The sequence below is a fragment of the Myotis myotis genome, unplaced genomic scaffold (assembly GCF_014108235.1).
Source record: "Myotis myotis isolate mMyoMyo1 unplaced genomic scaffold, mMyoMyo1.p scaffold_m19_p_20, whole genome shotgun sequence".
Taxonomy (NCBI): Eukaryota; Metazoa; Chordata; class Mammalia; order Chiroptera; family Vespertilionidae; genus Myotis; species Myotis myotis.
The window spans coordinates 13397648-13418596 of NW_023416325.1; the positions used below are offsets into that span (position 1 = coordinate 13397648).

The following is a 20949-nucleotide window of genomic DNA, read 5'->3' on the forward strand; positions in this document are numbered from 1 at the left end:
ATCTCGGCCAGGTTTGCACCACGAGGACTCACTCAGGGAAGGCTCCCTCAGTCCCTCAGTCCCTCCACATTTCCCCTAAGGACCGAGCTGCAGGTGTTTGCGGTTTCACGTGCCAGCGTGAGCACGAAGCGTCTTCAGGTTTCCCACTGCTCGCTGCACAGCGAACCCTACCTTGGCTACGCGGCCGGGCCGGTCAGCCTAGATCTTTGGACGCCAGCTGGAGCACTGCGAGTGCAGAGGCTGCCACAGCGGCACCAGGACCTTCCTTCAACCCAAGATGCGCGACAGAGGCTCCTCGGCCCTAACCCGCCCTGCTCTCCGGCTGCCACGCTCCCCGCGTCCCAAGGCTTCGAGACTCGGGCAGAGATGGTGCCAAAAGGGAAGCTCCAGGTGAGCAGCCGAACCAGAACCGGGCAGGGAGCCCAGTGCTTGCACGGCCACGGCTCTGGGCTCAGGGGAGGCTGGGGTCAGGGCAGGGGCTCATGCTCGCTGCCACTGGACTAACCTCGCCTACAGGCTGAGAAGCACCTGGGCACATGGCTCTCTCCCTGCTCCCCTGGGCCCTTTTCCTGCCCTTGGCACCGGGATCCAGTGAGCCTCACGCCACGGCGACCACACAGGCCTCCCCGCACACCTGGAGCAGCAGGCTGGCCCACAGGCTGGAGTCGGGTTAGAACATTGAAACAAAACTTATTTGGGAACATTTTTGATCTAAATTCTTTACAAATTGGCCAAAACCCGTGCAGTGCCCACTCCCTGCAGAAGCAGGGCTGGGTCAAAACTTAAAACATGTGGCGGCTACTCAGGACCTAGGACACTGCGCAGGCCCTTCTGTGACAGCCCGTGGGACAGCCCAGCAAGGCAGCCAAACATCTCATTTACAAAGTTTAAACCTGTCTTGCAACTTTAACCTTTTCTGAAAACATTAAAAACAATCTACCAAATCTCAAGTTTGAAAGTTTATCCTGTTAGTTCCGGCCTCTTTCATATGCAAAAATAATTATTTTTCTTCAAGTACATCAGAGTAGAAAAGGAAGTTGGATTTACTCAGTCCAGTGTGTTAAACTAGTGCTCCATGGCCCAGCCGCTCAATGCCTGCCTCACGTCAGCCCCACCTCCGGAGCCTGGTCCGGGCCCTGGCCCTGGCACAGCTGCGCCCGCAGGCCCTGGGTCAGTCTTTGCTAACAACTGGTTCACTTGATTCCTAGATAAGGAGGCTATTGGCTTAAATAAACAGGATGTTCCATTGAACACATTTCTCTATTTCTAGCTCACCTAAAATGTGATCAATGGTATCTTCTGGTTTTGAACAAGGCTAAGAAAAACACCCTTCGTGTACAGATTTGACTGCTTCTGGAATATTCTGAAATGAGCACTGTGACTTAACAGCTCATTTGCAAGAGAAATAACCAATTTGTAATTTTGCAAATTAGGAAAAAGTGGGCTATAACACTGTCCTAAACGACAGGGGTGAACCTGCTCTAAAGACCCTGTCCCCATGGTCTGTAGATTCGGCTCGTTTCTGTCAGCTATGAAAGCAGCCAAACTTGATCTTAAAGTCACAGGTTCTAGAAGGTATCAACTAGACAGGTAAGCCACCAGCTGGTTAATTCTTCCTCTAGAGTTGGAGACACTAGAAAAGGGTCACTGGAACGTTTCTGAAACGACCACATACCGGAAGAGGACATAGACCACATGGAGCCTTACCCATGGGAACGGCCGGCAGGGGCAGGCTTGCAAGGTTCAAGTTCAAGAAACAGTCATCCAGGGCGCTCCTGTGTTTCCATTCCAATAAAGTCTCTCGCCAAACAGGATTCGGAAGAGAACAGGAAGCCTTCGCTTTACTCCCAGCCATTGTCTTTGATCATGTGGGCAAGCTCAATGATGAATTTCCCTTCCTTATATTTCTGACTGCTTTCAAAGGCGTGTTCCTTGGGGAGAAAGTAGAAACAGAAGGTTTCAGGAAAGACTGTTTCATTCTCAACTTCGCTGCACTCTGAGCAGAGAAAGTGAGTGAGTGTACGGTAGCACGTCTCCCCAGACGTCCCCTGCACGGGCTCATGGCGGGGGTCTGTCTCAGGTGACAAGCCCATTGAGGGCAGCGCACGGCTGCTGTGCCTGTGGCATCAGGTTACAGTTAAACTTGTAGGGAAACAGGAATTCCGATTTGTTAACTGAGCACCTGCCATGTGCAGGGCAATTTGGGAGGAGGAAGAGGAGCGAGATGCTCCTTCCAGGGACTCCAGGCGAGAGGAGGGTGCAGGTGACTGCACTGGGAGCCCGGGCATAGTTCAGAGATGCTGTAGGGAGTGAAGGCCCTTTGTTGGGGGCCGGGGTGGTCAGGGATGGAATGGGCCAAGCAGGGGGACGGACGGGGGAATGTGCAGGCCTCACTAAGCTCGCCTCTGTGCTGGGCACTGTGTCTCATATCTGATGGGGACGTGGGACACAGCAACGATCGAGAATTCCAGGAGGGAGGGCCGTGCCCTGACGAAGAAAACCAGGATGGCATGCAGGAGGCAGCCGATCAAGCATTCTCATCATTGATGCTTCTACCTCTCTCTTCCTCTCCCCTTCTCTCTGAAAGCAATAAAAACATTCTAAAAAATCAACTCTTGCCGAAACCGGTTTGGCTCAGTGGATAGAGCGTCGGCCTGCGGACTGAAAAGTCCCAGGTTCGATTCCGGTCAAGGGCATGTACCTGGGTTGCGGGCACATCCCCAGTAGGGAGTGTGCAGGAGGCAGCTGATTGATGTTTCTTCTCCCATCGATGTTTCTAACTCTCTCTCTCTCCCTTCCTCTCTGTAAAAAATCAATAAAATATATTAAAAAAAAAAAAAAATCAACTCTTGCCCGGCCAGCATGGCTCAGTGGTTGAGCATCGACCTATGAACCAGGAGGTCATGGTTCGATTCCGGGTCAGGGCACATGCCTGGGTTGCGGGCTTGATCCCCAATCCAGGGGGCATATGCAGGAGGCAGCCGATCAATGATTCTCATCATTGATGTTTCTCTCTCCCCCTCTCTTTCTCTCTGAAATCAATAAAAATATATATTTAAAAGAAAAATGAACTCTGATAGGATTACACTTCCGGGGGAGATATACGTATTCGCAGATTTTGTTCCCATCTGTAAATGTTTTATTTATCGTAGAACATCCGTGTGTTCTCTGGACGTCAGAACAAGGTGGTCACTCACGTATTTCCACCCGAGCGTGGTTTTGCAGTTCTCACAGTAGATGTCTGCGACGGCGTGCAGGCCGGTGAGAAGGACCCTCTCCTCGGCGGGGCCGCAGCCCACGTTCACCCTGCAGGAGGGAGCAGCCGGTGCTGGAGACCTGCCCCCTGAGGCCTCCCCGACCCCCCAAAGAGGGGCCACCCCCTTGGTGGTGATTTCTTGAGGCAGTTGGTTACCAGACAGGCAGCAGTGTTTGTAACTGCCCGCCTCCCCCAGCCCTGCCCACCACCACCTCTCAGGAGAAGGCACCACCTTTTATCTCCCCAGGACGGGCCAGGCTCTGGGAGGTAGCACAGTGCTGCTGTAGCAAAACTCAACCCCCCCACCCCCAAACGGGAAGGAAACCACAGCATGTGTGCAGACTAATCCCTCAGAACCGCATGCCTTCCTGAAACTCTCAAGACGAGAGAGAATTCTTTAAGATCATGTAAGAGACACCGGTCATTCTAGACCAGGGGTGGGCAAACGTTTTGACTCAAGGGCCACAATGGGTTCTTAAACTGGACCGGAGGGCCGGAACAAAAGCATGGATGGAGTGTTTGTGTGAACTAATATAAATTCAAAGTAAACATCATTATATAAAAGGGTACGGTCTTTTTTTTTTTTTTTTAGTTTTGTTCATTTCAAACGGGCCGGATCTGGCCCACGGGCCGTAGTTTGCCCACGGCTGTTCTAGATACTGGGGAGCACTGAACTCCAGCACCGAGTGCTTCAATGGGCACAGACACGACCTCTGGGATCTGACACCGAGCACAGCAGTGCTGGTGTCACTCCCCCGGGCCGAGTGACCGTGATACTCACACAGAATTGAAGAGGTAGGCGCGCCCCTGGCTTCCCTGAAAGGACTGAAAGAAGAGCGAAGTGTTAAAGGTGATTGTGACGAGGCAAAGGTGACAGGAGTCTCGAGTTTTGGAATGAAAGTGGAGGAGCTGTGTTTCAGGTCACGGATCGGCACACGAGCTGAAGGGCTGCCTGGCAGAGCATGAGGGGCTGAGCTCAGGGCCTGGAGCAGGACAAGATCTTCCCAAAAGCAGGGGGTTGGGGGGGAGTCATGGCTTCCCAGAGCCCCACAGGGGCTGCCAGGGGTCCTCACTCACTCAGATGCACCACATCTGTCAGATATTAGGGGCAAGGGGGCGTTTTCATGCTTTCCCACTGAAATGAACAGTCACAAGGTGGCCCCTCCTGGGAGGAAAGGACAGCTCACCCGGGACTATTACAAGCTAAGAAGCAGCTCATAGCATATTGATCATCCCAAGATGACTTAGGAGGCGGGATGGGGTGTTAGTGCCTCCTGGATAGATCAGGTCAGTCCCAGACTCAGCTTGAGGTTCGTCTGTCTGGTGCCAGGCTCAAATGACCCACCAGAACAGATGGACCACAAAAATAATCAGCGAAATGCAAACCCCTGCAAGAACACTGTCTTGGTTTCTTTGCCTGTCACTTGGCACTAATTCAAAAGACCGTGAGGAAGGTTGACTGGAGCACAAGGTGACCATACCAAGATGTGGAAGGCACAGACCGAATGGCCAGCAACCCACTCTCAGAACTGACTGTAAAGAACCGATCAGCTTGAGTGCGCAAGGATATGTGACAAGAACGGTCACCGTCAGAGTGTAATCGGAAAAAAAAAAAAGAAGAAAAACCCACCAATAAGCGAGCAAACAAATGAATTCCCTTCCCACCCGGGCTCAGGCACTTCCAAAGGGACAGGAACAGATCGGTGCGAGTGGGCTGGGAAGGGCATAAAACACTGCTAAGCGAAGGGAGAGCTGTGAGATGACGTGTCGTGAGCTCTATTTTAAAGTGAAAATGTGTTGTCATGGACACACACAACAAACAGAACCCCCCCCCCAAACACACACACACACACAAAACAGACACACATACACACACACACACACACACACACACACACACACACAAAACAGACACACATACACACACACACACACAAAACAGACACACATACACACACACACACACACACACACAAAACAGACAACACACACAAAACAGACACACACACACACACACACACAAAACAGACACACACACACACACACACACACACAAAACAGACACACACACACACACAAAACAGACACACACACACACACACACACACACAAAACAGACACACACACACACACACACACAAAACAGACACACATACACACACACACACACACAAAACAGACAACACACACACACACACACAAAACAGACACACACACACACACACAACAGACAACACACACCAAATTACTAAGTGATTACTCTAAGGAATGGAGTTGGGATAGGAACTCCCTTATACATACGCATCACTTTAATGTGTAATTACAGAGCCCTGGCCGCCTCATGGTGAACACCTTACCTGAGCAAGAAACAAACCCTCCTTTAGCCCTGGCTGGGTGGCTCAGCTGGTTGGAGCGTCCCATTCACCAAAAGATGGTGGGTTCAATTCCCATACCCAGGTTGTGGGTTCGATCTCCGTGTGCATAGGGGAGGCAACCGATCAATGTTTCTCCCTCTCTCCCTTCCTCTCTAAAATCAACAGAAAACATATCCTCAGGTGAGGATTAAAAAATAAATAAATAAATAAATAAACCTCCATTTTAAGCCACAGATTTGGGGTTGTTACTGAAGCAAAACCCAGCCTGAGACTAGCAGTGTTTTGATTTAAATATACAGCTTTCAGACTTAAAAAGGGGTCTTCCCTTAAGTAGCTTCTTAGAATGAGGAATATTATTTATGTCCAATTAAAGATTCATCATAAAAACTTTTCACACAGCCCTATCGTTTCTAGACTGATTTTCCAAATTTTCACATATTTTGTGAATTCTTGGTTTGTTTTTTTTAAATACTATCCTCTTGGGTTTTCAAAAAAATTGTGTAAATATAAATATATATATATATATATATATATATATATATATATATACATACATATATATATATATATATATATATATATATATATATTGACTTCAGAGAGGAAGGGAAAAGGGGAGAGATAAAACATCAATGATGAGTGAGAATCATCGATCAGCTACCTCCCACACACACACACACACCCCCCCCCACACTGGGGATTGAGCCCCCAACCCAGGCATGTGCCCTTGACCGGAATCAAACCTGGGACCCTTCCGTCCGCAGGCGATGCTCTATCCACTGAGCCAAACCAGCTGGGGCTGGATCCTCATTTTTGACACAGGATTTGGATCAAAGGTGTGATCAGATCTGTGGTTCAAATTAAAGCCACAGTCTGACCACAGCTGTGCTCTGCAAACTGCTGTAAGTTAGAGCCAGATGAATGTTTTAGGCTGTGGGGCCATTTACACTCGGTGGTGGCACCAAAGTAGCCGCAGATGATACATAAAACTTGACGAAAACAGCGCTCTGCCCGATGTGGCTGCAGACGGGGTTGCCTCTGACAACGAGACCTGCCTCACCGGTGGGCTTCCTGGGCCGGGGTTGCTTGTCAGCGCACAGATGGACCCAGATGCCCTGACCGGTTTGGCTCAGTGGATAGAGCGTTGGCCTGCGGAATGAAGGGTCCCAGGTTCAATCCCGGTCAAGGGCATGTACCTTGGTTGCGGGCACATCCCCAGTGGGGGGTGTGCAGGAGGCAGCTGATGGATGTTTCTCTCTCATCAATGCTTCTAGCTCTCTATCCCTCTCCCTTCCTCTCTGTAAAAAATCAATAAAATATAAAAAACAAAACAAAACAGATGGACCCAGAGACTGTGAGCCTGTCAGGACGGCCTCCGCCTCGCGTGGATTCGGTTCTGCTCTCCGCGACGGGCGCTGCGGAACAACGGGAGACGGTGCCGCGAGGGTTCTGAAGGCACGCGTGCCTGGCTGCTCCGCCGGGGGCACTGGCCTCTGCTCCTCAGACCATCACGTTAGGCAATGACAACCGCCAACACCACGGCGGTCCAGTGTGAATGCATCAAAATTATTTCTATTTTTGTCAGATCGGCAAAACCATTCTTGGCGTGCCGCCGCCGCGCTTTGGTCATGAGCTGACGTGTGCCAGGAGACGGAAAAGGCTGAAAATCGCGGAGGTGAGGGGAGAACGCGGCATTCGCTTTCCCGTCAGCGGGGACACGAGTCTGACACCTCTGGGCAGCCTGCAAGCTGGGGGAGTTCAGCTTCTCCGCAGCCCTTCCTCCTAAAAGGCTCCTTCAGTGTCCTGACTGCTCCCCGCCCCCCAGGCCTCTGCCCTGGCCACCTCACAACCCGCCCGATGCTTCAGGGCGGACGCCATCGTGGGCCACGGAGGACGCCTGCTCGGGGCCAGGCGCTCGGCAGGGACACGGCCCGACCGGGAGGCCCCGAGCGGCTCTGCGACCGGACACCTCTGCCTGGGCGAAGGGGCCGCAGAAGCAGAGAAACTGCCCTGTGTAACCGTCACCTCCGATCATGGACGGAAAGGAGACCTCCTCTCATCATTACCTAAAGCACAGGACACATGCTCTTCTAACCGAGCGAGACAAGAAGCCTAGGAGGGGATTCCTGAAAGGACAACGTCCTGACGGACTGTTTTCAGGAGAGCGTGAGGTTCCTGTGGCCCAGGAAGCAGATCTGTGAGGGTGGGCGGGGTCATGACCTATGAGGGTGGGAGGGGTCATGACCTGGGAGGGTGGGAGGGGTCATGACCTGTGAGGGTGGGAGGAGGGGTCATGACCTGTGAGGGTGGATGGAGGGGTCATGACCTGTGAGGGTGGATGGAGGGGTCATGACCTGTGAGGGTGGATGGAGGGGTCATGACCTGTGCGGGTGGGAGGGGTCATGGCCTGTGAGGGTGGGAGGAGTCATGACCTGTGAGGGTGGATGGAGGGGTCATGACCTGTGAGGGTGGATGGAGGGGTCATGACCTGTGAGGGTGGGAGGGGTCATGGCCTGTGAGGGTGGATGGAGGGGTCATGACCTGTGAGGGTGGATGGAGGGGTCATGACCTGTGAGGGTGGGCGGGGTCATGACCTGTGAGGGTGGATGGAGGGGTCATGACCTGTGTAGGTGGATGGAGGGGTCATGACCTGTGAGGGTGGGAGGGGTCATGACCTGTGAGGGTGGGAGGGGTCATGACCCGGGCGGGGGGGGGGGGGGCCTCACTGCTTCTGGAGGGAACACGCCCTCCCCCTCCGTGCGGACAGCTCTGCCTGTGCCCAGGGGTTGACTGCAGCTCAAGCTGCTCAGAGTGACCCAGTGAGAGCGACGGCCGACCCGTCACGGCACCGGCGCCGGCCTCTCGGGTCCTGTGAGGCCCAGAGCCTCCCTCCCCGCTCCGGGCCTCCCTCCCTCCGGGCCTCCCTCCCCGCTCCGGGCCTCCCTCCCCGCTCCGGGCCTCCCTCCCTCCGGGCCTCCCTCCCCGCTCCGGGCCTCCCTCCCTCCCGGGCCTCCCTCCCCGCTCCGGGCCTCCCTCCCTCCCGGGCCTCCCTCCCTCCCTCCCGGGCCTCCCTCCCCGCTCCGGGCCTCCCTCCCTCCCGGGCCTCCCTCCCTCCCAGGCCTCCCTCCCTCCTCCCGGGCCTCCCTCCCTCCCCGGCCTCCCTCCCCGCTCTGGGCCTCCTCCCTCCCGGGCCTCCCTCCCCCCTCCGGGCCTCCCTCCCCGCTCCGGGCCTCCCTCCCTCCCGGGCCTCCCTCCCTCCCTCCCGGGCCTCCCTCCCTCCCAGGCCTCCCTCCCTCCTCCCGGGCCTCCCTCCCTCCCAGGCCTCCCTCCCCGCTCTGGGCCTCCTCCCTCCCGGGCCTCCCCCGCCCGGAGCCTCCCTCTTCCCAGCCGCCCAGTTTAAAGGGCCCCACGCATTCAGCCGTTTCCCCAGGTTCCTGGGCTCCCTGGTGCCCTCGCCGTGTCCGGTTTCACACTCATCTTACTGCTCTGGCCAGTGACCCCTCTGGTCGTGGTGACCCCGGAGTCCCCGCCGCCGCCTGCCCCGCCCGCCCACGGTGTGGAGATCGCGAGCCCGTGGCGGCCACACAATCTCGCACAGGCCTCAGCCACGCCGCCCGGAGGCTCGGACGGAGGGCCCAGCGCAGCCAGGAGGCAGGAGCCCCGCCCGGCGCCGGACAGCACTTGCCTTGGAGATGAGCTCGTCGTGATTGGCCAGGTGGGCTCTGCAGTGGACACAGCTGTACGTGCGGTGGCAGTTTGGCAGATAAGCTTGGAAGGTTTTGGACTTGGTCATCTTCACCATGTCTGCGGGGCAGTCCTCGCTCGGCGCGGGCCTCTCACAGAAGCAGCACTGGAATATGCACGCAAGCGCCGTGGTGGGTCAGGGGGCGTGTGGCCCTGTCCACACAGCTGGGGCCAGAGGAAAACGTCTCGACCTGGCAGTAAGTCAGGACAAACAGTGCGTTACGGAGAATGAAATTCAGCAGCAAGGTGTGTGTAGGATGCGTGCATTCTGAAGAAAGGGGAGTGGGCCCTAGCCAGTTTTCTCAGTGGTTAGAGCATCGGCCTATAGACTGAAGGGTCCCAGGTTCAATTCCGGACAAGGGCACATGCCCGGGTCGCGGGCTAGATTCCCAGTAGCGGGTGTGCAGGAGGCAGCCAATCAATGATTCTCTCTTATCATTGATCTTTCTCTTTCTCTCTCTCTCTCTCTCTCCCCCTTCCTCTCTGTAATCAATAAAAATATATTTTAAAAAAAGAACGGGGGATGGGCGGACTGGAAGTTGAGGATCCAGTCCTGCCGTATTGATTGTACATGAAAAGAATACTAAGCCCGCCGGCCGGGCTCAGTGGGTGAGTGCTGATCTATGAACCAAGTGGTCACGGTTCAATTCCTGGTCGGGCCACGTTTCCGGGTTGCGGGCTCAATCACCCGTGTGGGGCATTCAGGAGGCAGCTGATCCATGCTTCTCTCTCATCACTGATGTTTCTGTCTCTCTCTCCCTCTCCCTTCCCCTCTGAAATCATCGGCCTGCGGACTGAAGGGTCCCGGGTTCGATTCTGGTCAAGGGCATGTACCTTGGTTGCGGGCACATCCCCAGTAGGGAGTGTGCAGGAGGCAGCTGATCGATGTTTCTAGCTCTCTATCCCTTCTCCCTTCCTCTCTGTAAAAAATCAATAAAATATATATATATTTAAAAAAAAAAGTTTGAGAAACATTTGATCAGCCACATGTCTACTGTGTGTGGCTTCAGGAAAAGTGAAAGAAAACAGCAGCCACCTGGGTTCCCGTCCGAGTGAGGGGACAGCAGCACGGGAAACATCCTGCCCCAAATCACGGGATGAATGACTCCAAGCACCACGACATATATGAATACATGACCCACTATTTTTTTAAATATCTTGAAAATTAATTTTTAGAGAGAGAGGAAAGGAGAGAGGGAGGGAGAGAGAAACATCAATGTGAGAGTGAGACACCGACCGGCTGCCTCCGGCACCACCCCTGCCGGGGATCGAACCTGCAACCAAGATACCTGCCCTGACTGGGAATCAAACCAGCACCTTGCAGCGCACGGGAGGACGCCCAACCAACTGAGCCACGCTGGCCAGGGCGGAGCCACAGTCATTAGTCGGTATCAGTCCAGAAGGAAACCCTTGTATGTGGTAAATGATTCGACAAGGACACCAAGGCCATTCAGTGGGGAAGGACAGTCTTTTCAACAAATGGCGCTGGGAAAACTGGACACCACATACAACAGGATGACGTTAAACCCTTGCCTTACACCGTATACAAAAATGAACTCAAAGCCCACCAAAGACATAAATGCAAGAAATAAAACTGTGAAACTCTTAGAATAACATATAGCAAGAATTTTTATGACACTGGATTTGGCACTGACTTCCTGGATGACACCAAAAGCACAGACACGCCTGTAGATTTGCAGAAAGTAAAGTGAGGAGAACATGGGACAGAGGCGTCATCTGTGAAGAAAGGAAGACTGAGGATTTTTCAGAATTGAAGAAAGACACCAAACCACAGACAAGAAGTCCAATAGTTCCAAGTGGAATAAATAAAGTCACACCTGGCCACATAATAAAACTGCAGAAACCAAAGAAAAAGGGGGGGGGGCCTTATTCGTATCCAGGAGAGGGAAAATTACTTTTCAACACACACCTTCCCAAGGAAACCTATGGAGCCAGAAGGCAGTAGGGAAAGGGGCCTTTCAGGGTCTGAAAGATAACTGCAATCCCGGAATTCCAGACTCAGCGAAAACATCTTGACCTCAGCAAAACATCACTAAAAAAGTTCAAGGATGTGCTTCATACAGAAGAAAAACAACTCTGAAAGAAGGAATGCCAAACTTCAGAGGGAAGGTGGGGAGGTGGGGGAGTGGAGGGGGGTAAGAGATCAACCAAAGGACTTGTGTGCATGCATATATGCGTAACCAATGGACACAGGCAGTAGGGGGTGAGGGCATGTGCTGGGGGCCAGGAGCCATGGGGAGAGGTCAATGGGGGAAAAAGGAGACATATGTAATACTTTCAACAATAAAGAATTTAAATAAAAAAAAAACTAAAAAAAAAAATTCTGTTGTTTAAGCCACTCCCCCCCCGCCCCCCCCCCCCCCCCCCCCCCGCCAAAAAAAAAAGAAAGAAAAAGAAAATGGTCCTGAAACCGGTTTGGCTCAGTGGATAGAGCGTCGGCCTGCGGACTGAGAGGTCCCCGGTTCGATTCCGGTCAAGGGCATGTACCAGGGTTGCGGGCACATCCCCAGTGGGAGATGTGCAGGAGGCAGCTGATTGATGTTTCTCTCTCATCGATGTTTCTAACTATCTCTCTCCCTTCCTCTCTGTAAAAAATCAATAAAATGTATTTGGAAAAAAAAAAAGAAAGAAAAAGAAAATGGTAAATCTGTGGGTAAACAGAACAATGACTTGTGAAGCTTTAAAAAGATAGGATTATGATACATGACAACAGTCAGGGTGAAAAGTCAAAGGAAAATGTCCGAGCCCTTGTATTGCCCCCAAAATACTTTAGATTCTAGTAAATTAAGGAGAAATGTAATTTCTGATGAAACGTCTCTAAGAACAAAAGTGTATAAACTTCCAAACCTGTGAAGGAAATACCCGGGAACGATAACAGGTGATCCTCAAGGGAGGCAGGAACGGAGAGGAAAAGACACGGCAGAAGGAGCAGGAAGCACCGGGGAGGGAGCAAGAGTCCAGCGAGTCCCTCAGTGCCCGCAGGGAACGCACGCGCACCCGGGTCAGGTGGTCCGGTTCCAGGCTGAGCAGAACACAAGACTCATCTCGAGCTCCTCATCGTGCAAGAGACACACCTTAGACATAAGGACACGGGAAGGGCGCTGGCGACACAGATGCATGGTTTGTAGTTCTTTGCCAACTGTATACACTGTTCTATGTATTTCTCGTATCGATGCGATTCACAATAAAGAAGTTATAGAGTAGTCGCTCCGGCCAGGCAGCTCAGCTGGTCAGAGCGGCGTACCGATTGCCAAGGTTGCAGGTACGATCCCCGGTCAGGGCACATACAAGATGTAACCAATGAACGGCTGAGTGGAACAAATCCATGTTTCTCTCTCTCTCATCAGCCAGGAAAAAAAAGTTAAAGTAGTAAAAGCAGAGAAAAAGATACACAGGGTGGGGCAAAAGTAGGTTTACAGTTGTGAGTACACAAAAGTTTATTTAAAAAAATATATATATTATTGATTTTTTACAGAAAGGAAGGGAGAGGGATAGACAGTTAGAAACATCGATGAGAGAGAAACATCGATCAGCTGCCTCCTGCACACCCCCCACTGGGGATGTGCCCACATCCAAGGTACATGCCCTTGACCGGAATCGAACCTGGGGCCCTTCAGTCTGCAGGCCGACGCTCTAGCCACTGAGCCAAACCGGCCAGGGCTCAGTTTATTCTTATGCCATTTATTGATTATTATATTATTTGTCCTGCAACCCGTCACATCAAAAGGCCCAAACTGGTGAAGAGCAAGATGGATGGGAGCATGTTCTCTACCAGAGTCGGCCAGAGAGCCAAGCCTGTCATTGTCTCCCAGAGTCAGCAAGAGTGTGGTCCCAGCCCTGGCCGGGCGGCTCAGGCAGTTGCAATGTCTCGTCTTGTCCACCAAAAGGTGTGGATTCAGTTCCTGGTCAGGGCACATACCTAGGTTACAGGTTTGATCCCAGTCAATTCCCAGTGGAGACGTGTACAGGGGGCAACTGATCAATGTTTGCTTTTCCCTCTCTCTTCCCTTCTCTCTCTCTAAAAATCAATAAAGAACATATCCTCGGGTGAGTGTTAAAAAAAAGAACAGTGTGATACTGGCTTGGGTTAAAGCATTGTCCCAATACGCCAAGGTTGTGGGTTCAATCCCTAGTCAGGGCACATACAAGAAGCACCCAGTGAATGCACAAAAAAGTGGAGCAAATCCATGTTTCTCTCTTTGCCTCTCCCGTTCCCTCTTCCGCTCTAAAATTAAAAAAAAAAAATTTTTTTAAATAAAGTATGTGATACTAGAGGCCTGGTGCACGACATTCGTGAACTGGGGGGGCGGGGACCCTCAGTCCGGCCTGCGCCCTCTCACAGTCCGGGACCCCCGAGGGGTCCTTAGTGCTGCTGAGGAGGTGGGAGAGGCTCCCACCACCTCCACTGCGCTCACCAGCCACCAGCCCGGCTTCTGACTGAGCGGTGCTCCCCCTGTGGGAGCGCACTGACCACCAGGGGGCAGCTCCTGCGTTGAGCGTCTGCCCCCTGGTGGCCAGTGTGTGTCACAGCGACTGGTCGCTCTTCTGTTTGGTCGATTTGCATATTAGGGTTTTATTATATAGGACTGGCTCGGGACAAAACCAGGTCATGTGACATAAAAGAAAGCTCAGGAGACCTATGTAGATCCTCGAAGGACACCAGCTGTAGCAGAAGGGACACTGTGGCTCACTGGGAAAGAACAGACATAAAAAATGGTGGGCAACTGTGTATCCAGGAAAAGAAAAAGGCAGATCCCACTTCATGCCATGATAGAAAGTTAACAGCTTATCGCACTTCCCAACAGAGAAAGCCAGCCGACAAGACGGCAGCGGAGGAAATTTCCACACAAGGGCCACGCGCCCACACCCACACCCACACCTACCCTCTAAAATGAAGCCTGTTACACCGGGCCGGTGTGGCCAGTGTGGCTCAATGTCATCACCTGGGAGCCAGCAGGCTACCACTCGATTCCTGGTCAGGGCACATGCCCGGGTTGTGGGCTCGATACCATGCAGAAGGCAGCCGATCAATGATGCTTCTCTCTCTCTCTCCCCCTCTCTCTTCCTCTCTGAAATCAATAAAAATATATTAAAATATAAAATAAAATGAAGCCTGTTTCCTTCTCCAATAAATGGGCTTCACAACCAAGTGTTAAGGTATTTCTGAACAAGCCTAATTGTATTAGATATTCCCAATTAGTAATTCCAGAAAAAACCCACTCCCCATCCTCCCACCCCCACTAGCTGCCATTGAATCATGTGCCCATCCTGAATTTTTCCCCTTGGGTTTCTTAAGAATCAAGGACTTCACCAATCAAGTGTTACCAAACTCAAGGGGTTCACCACTTGGGGTGTCCTATTGAAGAAGAAAACCTGGCCCGGCTGGTGTGCTCAGTGGTTGAGCATCAACCTATGAACCAGGAGATCACGGTTCTAATCCTGGTCAGGGCACATGCCTGGGTTGCTGTCTTGATCCTCCTGAGGCGTGCAGGAGGCAGCCAATCAATGGTTCTCTCTCATCATTGATGTTTCTCTCTCTCCTTCTCCCTTTCTCTCTGAAATCAATAAAAAAATATTTTTAAAAGAGGTGATCTGGTTGTCACCAGGTAGTTTTATTACTGTCCTTGCAGCAAATGAAGGTCGAAGGACTCATATCCAAACCTGTCCCACTGAGGGAGGCTGAGCTATCGCTTATTCGTACTATTTGGTTAATTACACACTGATTTCTTCTTTGCCGTTGGCTACATTAATCTGTTGGGTTCCTGTCAAGCTCATCCTGTTTATAGCTGCTCTGCAAAATACTGTGCTACGTTAAAATACTGTTACATTTTAACATTTCGCAAGAATAACATTGAGTAATAACATTTAGAACTGCCCAGACCTTGAGATCTTGTTCTCACAAAAACATCACATAGGCCCCAATACCTCTCATCAGATTTTACCTGCTGCTCCAGCCTCCTGGGCCAGTTAGGAATTCTCTGACCAGCTCCCCGAGTGCCCCAGGGAGGGCGCAAAGGTAAGCCTCACCTCGGACACCACCTGCACCAGCCCCGCTGGCAAAGCCCCGGCTGCTCCCCTCCCACCCCGTGCCCACTGTCCACGCGGACACATCAGCCCACCCCCGCTCCCGCGCCAGGGCTGCCCAGCGAGGAAGGAGCAGACTTGTTCTGACTTCCCTTCTTTTTTAAAAATACATTTTTATTGATTTCAGAGAGGAAGGGAGAGGGAGAGATAGAAACATCAACGATGAGAGAGAATCACTGATCATCTGCCTCCTGCACGCCCCCCACTGGGGATCGAGCCCGCAACCTGGGCACATGCCCTCAACTGGAATCGAACCCGGGACCCTTCAGTCTGCAGGCCGACGCTCTATCCACTGAGCCAAACCAGCCAGGGCTGACCACTTTTTTAAAAAATATATATTTTATTGATTTTTTTTACAGAGAGGAAGGGAGAGGGATAGAGAGTTAGAAATATTGATGAGAGAGAAACATCGATCAGCTGCCTCCCGCACACCCCCTATTGGGGATGTGCCCACAACCGAGGTACATGCCCCTGACCAGGAGCCTTAAATTAACAAACTTCTGTTTTATCCCCTCTCCTTCCTCGACCTCCTTCGACAGCATAACGTGAAGGGGCGAGAGGCAGGAATCTTGGATCAGCCAGAGGCTTGTCACTCAGGTCTAGGACCCTTTAGTGGCAAAACACTGCTCATGGCTTTTGAACCAGTGGCTCCCTCCTGGGCTCGGGAACCACCTGTGAGTAACCGACGGCAATGCATCGAGTGCCGCGTCCAGCCCAGGGCATCACGCCCCCCCCCCAACCCCCGTGCAGGGAGGGCAGCCACCCTCCCCCCAAAGATATTGGTGTGGGGTCAGTTTTTAGAGCCAAAACAATATTCTGATTCCAGAAGTTTCTCTCCTACAACAAGCACGTGTAAGTATTTTAAGAGAACGTGAATCAGGCCTGTGTCCATACGGTGCCATCACCACAATTCTAAAGACAAAACATTGAGAAATGAACCCCCAAGCCAAAGAGCTCTGACAATTACAGGACAGAATGGAAGCTGCCCAAGGGCCGAGGGCTCCCTTCCCTCTCTCCACCTGCTGGTCCTCACGCCATAGGACACAGGCCCCGAGACCCCCTAGCTCTCTATTCCCCCCCATTTACTCTTCCTCCCAGCACAGCGTCACCGTGCCGGCGGGTGAGCTCGTCCCAGGCCTCCACCTCCCCGTGAGCAGGAAGGAGGCGGCCGGCAAGGAAGCGGGCTGTCGGTATCAGAGGGAACCGGCCCCCGTCACGTGCTGTGCACAGAGCTCCGGGGAGCTGAGACACGGTGCTGTCCGCCCGGCTGCTGTGTCCGGCAGAGTCCGGGAAGCACAGAACGCCAGGCAGGTGCATGCGTGGAGGTCACACCCTTCACAGAAAAGGAAACGCAGACGCCCCCAAAGCGCCTCAGAGCCCAGGCCGGCCCATCCGAAGCGGATGACTTCACGAAAATCAAATGAATTACCAGCAGCCCTGAGAGATGAGTGTTCTCGGTCCCACTCTGCAGACAGGGAAACTGAGGCCCAGAAAGGTCAATCAATCCGCCAACATTGCACAGTAAGTAAGCTGGGGGGCTGGATTCAACGCCAGTCCATCCCCTGGACCAGGGGTCCTCAAACTACGGCCCTCGGGCCACATGCAAATACAAATATTGTATTTGTTCCCGTTTTGTTTTTTTACTTCAAAATAAGATATGTGCAGTGTGCATAGGAATTTGTTCATAGTTTTTTTTTAAAAACTATAGTTCGGCCCTCCAACGGTCTGAGGGACAGTGAACTGGCCCCCCGTTTAAAAAGTTTGAGGACCCCCGCCCTGGACCATGGTGCCTGCAGACAGGTGTGAGCGATACTCATCGTTGCAAATCAAAGGCACCTGACATCTGCCTTCAACCTGCGAGAACAGGCTGCGTGCAGCCGGCTGGGTGCTCCCGGGCACACCCCCTGGACCCAGTGGCCACCCAGGCATTCACCTCCGGGCTTGCACGCGTGCAATGTAACTGGTAACGGTGGTTACAATGTTGCCTGTAGTAACAAGATTAGAAACCACCTCAAGTCTAACCCAGAGACTGGCCAAAGGTGCTGATAAACGTGAACCAGAAATAGATGCAAAGTGGGACTCCGGCTGGGACGGGGGACAGGGAAGGCACTTCCTTTTCACTGTCTTCCTTTGTTAACTAATGATTTTAAAAATATATATTTTTATTGATTTCAGAGAGGAAGGGAGACAGAGAGACATAGAAACATCAATGATGAGAATCATTGGCTGCCTCCTGCACACCCCACACTGGGGATGGAGCCCGCAACCCGGGCACGTGCCCTGACCGGGAATCGAACTGTGACCTCCTGGTTCACAGGTCGACGCTCAACCACTGAGCCACGCCGGCCGGGCTGGTTAACTTCTGATTTTGATACCAAGTGTATATACTGAACATTCAAACTCACTCGTGGCACCTGCACACACAGGCAGGGGAAGGCCTGGAAGGATTTACATCAACAGGTGCGACAGCACAGGTACCGTTTGCCTGCGGCGCACACGGCCTTCCCTCCTCCTCGTTAGGGGATAAAAAGCTTTTCTCCACATTTCAGGAGCCGCAGCCTTGGACCCTGGGTCCCGGGAGGGAGAGGAGACTCCCCCTTCAGTCCTCCCACCTCCGCGCTGTCCTCGGATACAGCCCCTCGGCCCCTGTGCACCGCGCTGCCCCTGCCTCCCCCGGGGCCGAGGGGCTGGGTTCCTGCACCGCCCACGAGACTATGATTCCTGAGTTTGCACTGAGCCTTTCCTTTCCAAGAACCTTCAATACATTCCCTTCAATCCTCCCACTAGTAACAAAGTTTCCCGTCGTGGCCTCGGGACATTCCAGCAAAGGTCGCTTGCTTCCTGGCTAAGAAGGGGAGATGCAGGACCAGGGACTCGGCCCCGAAGACTGGATTGAAGCAAGAGGAAAGAGGCTGGTAACCTTGAACTATTAGTCACCAAAATGCTAACTAAAACAGTCAAAGCCCTGTGTTGTGCAAGGGACGGGAAAAACCCCAAATGCAGAGAGGGATGGGAAGGGGCTGGTGCCTGGGGGGAGAGAGTGTTGGCGCTGGGAAGCCGGTGGCACCTGGGAGCCAGCAGGTGAGCTTTGGCACCCCGGCATGGGGGGGGGGGGCAAGGCTGAAAGGAGGCCCCAGCACACCGTGGCGCGAGTGTGGTGGCCGCGCCGCCTCCCCTGTAAAATGGGGTTACTCCGCAATTCACTAGGTGGTCCAGGGACTCACAAGCTTGGCTCAGTCGGCAAGCTCGGCCCAACACCTCCGCCCCCCGCGACAGGGAAGCCTGGCTCCGGGGTCCCTTCCCCGGGGCAGCGGGTGGGTTGGCCCAGGATCCCTATTTTATTCTCAGCCGTGGCCAGGTTTTCCCGCAGGGCTCCCCCCTCTTCACCCCCCGCACCCCCCTCCGTCTTTGTCACCATGTCTCCCAGCCGCCCCCGAGTCCATGTCATCCTCTTGACTCCTTTCCAGAAAGGAGCTCAGGCTGCCTCCCCAGAAGCCGTGGCCCCCCAGTGACTTGGCTGTTCAGAACGTGCTCCAACCTCGGCTGGCATCTCTTGTCAAAATCCCCCCTCTAGAGGTTTTGCCGATTCACAGACCTAACCACTTTCTTAAAATTCAAAACCCAATGAACCTGGGCTGGAGATCCGGTTTGAAAGCAGGCAGACGCCTCCTGTCCGTCTCCCAGGGAGGGGGAGACATGAAAGCCAGTGGCGGCCCCTCGCCCCCTGCACTCCTGCCCCTTGACCCACGGTCCCCAGGGAACCGCGCGAAGACAGACATCACCGGAGCAGGGCTCTCAAGGTAAAGAGCCCAGCAAACCTTCGTGCTTCAGAAACAGAAAGACTTAACGTCTGGACTTGACTTAATGTACCCGCGTCAGCTGCTAATTCTGGCAAATGTACCACGCATTGGAGGATGGTAGCACGGGGTGTGGGGCGCCTTGGGACGGCCTGTACTATTTTTGCAACTTTTATGTAAATCTAACATTATTCCAAAATAAGAAGTTCATTTAAAAAGCAGAAAGACCTTTGCTCAGATTCCTAATGAAGATCATTCAGTTATTATTATTATTTTTTTAAAGTGCCCAACACAGGCCAGACCCTGGGCTACACGGTCGTTTGAAGACACGAGTTTGCCCGGGTCCTCGCTCCGAGGGTTCCCACAAGTGGAGCCCCCTTACCCTGTGACGCCAGGGGACCGCGCGTGAAGGTCCAGGATGCGGCGGTAAGAGCATCCTTCCCAGGTGCGCTGCTGTCGCCCCAGAGGCCACAGCCAGGCGAGGGGAGCCCGGCGCGGGGTAAGGAAGCCCATCCCCCTGGGAGCGTGCACAGCACCTGCTCCGCGAACACCCACTGGCGCAGAGGCGGGAGGGCGCACAGGTGAGGGCGGAGAGGCAGCCGGGGCAGGTGAAGCTCGGGGAAGGTTCCCCCGGGGAGGCAAGCCTTGTTTGCAGGCTTTGGGGACTGTAGGCGCGGGGCCTGGTTGGTGGAAAAAATAACATTCTTGGCAAAGGCATCGCAGGGTAAGGGGTGTGTGTGTGTTTTGGATACAAAGAAATGCAACGGAACGGAAAAGGCTTGGGGGGTGGCGAAATGGATGTCTCCTGGGGCCACCGTCCATCTAAAACGGAGTTTCGCCTTCTTCCCACCCTAAAACTTGGCACGTATGTGGACACCAGAAGATGCCCCTCTCAGGGGGGCGGGGGAAGGGGGCCCCGCAGAGCGGGTTTCCAACGCAAAGGCGTCTGCGGCCGCTTTCACCGAGCCTCGTGCCACAAGTGGTGAACCAACGCGGAGGGCTTCCTGCGAGTCACGAGCTCTGCGTGGGCAACTTGAAAACGCCCCCTTTTCGGAGCCAACCTCGGAGACCTCTTTGTCCTCCCTCTCCTCCCCAATGGCGACTTATTTATTTTAAAGAGGGAAAAGCCTATTATTATGTGGTCCATTCCCTCTGTACATATTTTCATGGCTGGGGTGGGGGTGGGGGAGAAAGCGGGGGCCAAACCAAAGATGAGGCTTTGGGGTCTGCCCCCAAACGGAGCGAACCCAACGCCAACAAACCGAACCATCAAATCAGAAGGAAAACACCGACAGGTGCGGCCGTCCGCGCCCCGCCTGCCCGCCTGGACGCCCAACAGGTGCTCCGGCCCTGCCCGCAGCCGCCGGCGCCTCGGGTCGCCACGAAGTAGCCGCCCGCGCCACAGAGTCCAGGCCCGCCCGTACTCACGGCCGCTCGGCGGTCCGCGCCCCAGCCCGCAGTGCCATCCGGCCCGGGCCTCGGTCAGCGCGGGCTCGGTTCTCACGCGGCCCCGGCGCGGCCCGGGGCGCGCTGCGGCCGTTGGCACCTCCGCCGGGCGCGAGGCATCCTCCCGCCGCCGCCCCGCGGGCCGCCAGCCCTTTGTTTTGGAGCCCCGGCCCCGCCGCGCCGCCGTTAACGGCCTCGGAACGCGGTGCGGGCCAATCAGCACGTA

At 53.8% G+C, this 20949-nt stretch overlaps 1 protein-coding gene across 1 annotated transcript; it reads right to left on the minus strand.

Annotated features, from left to right (window-relative positions):
* Positions 1-946: 946 nt before the first annotated feature.
* On the minus strand, positions 947-20920 carry YPEL1 (yippee like 1). Its single transcript, XM_036353599.1, has 5 exons — positions 20706-20920; positions 9317-9566; positions 4038-4081; positions 3198-3306; positions 947-1931 (listed from the first exon to the last, which is right to left on the minus strand). The coding sequence occupies exons 2-5, from the start codon at positions 9431-9433 to the stop codon at positions 1842-1844; spliced, it is 360 nt and encodes a 119-aa protein (XP_036209492.1). The 5' UTR covers positions 9434-9566; positions 20706-20920; the 3' UTR covers positions 947-1841.
* Positions 20921-20949: the final 29 nt, after the last annotated feature.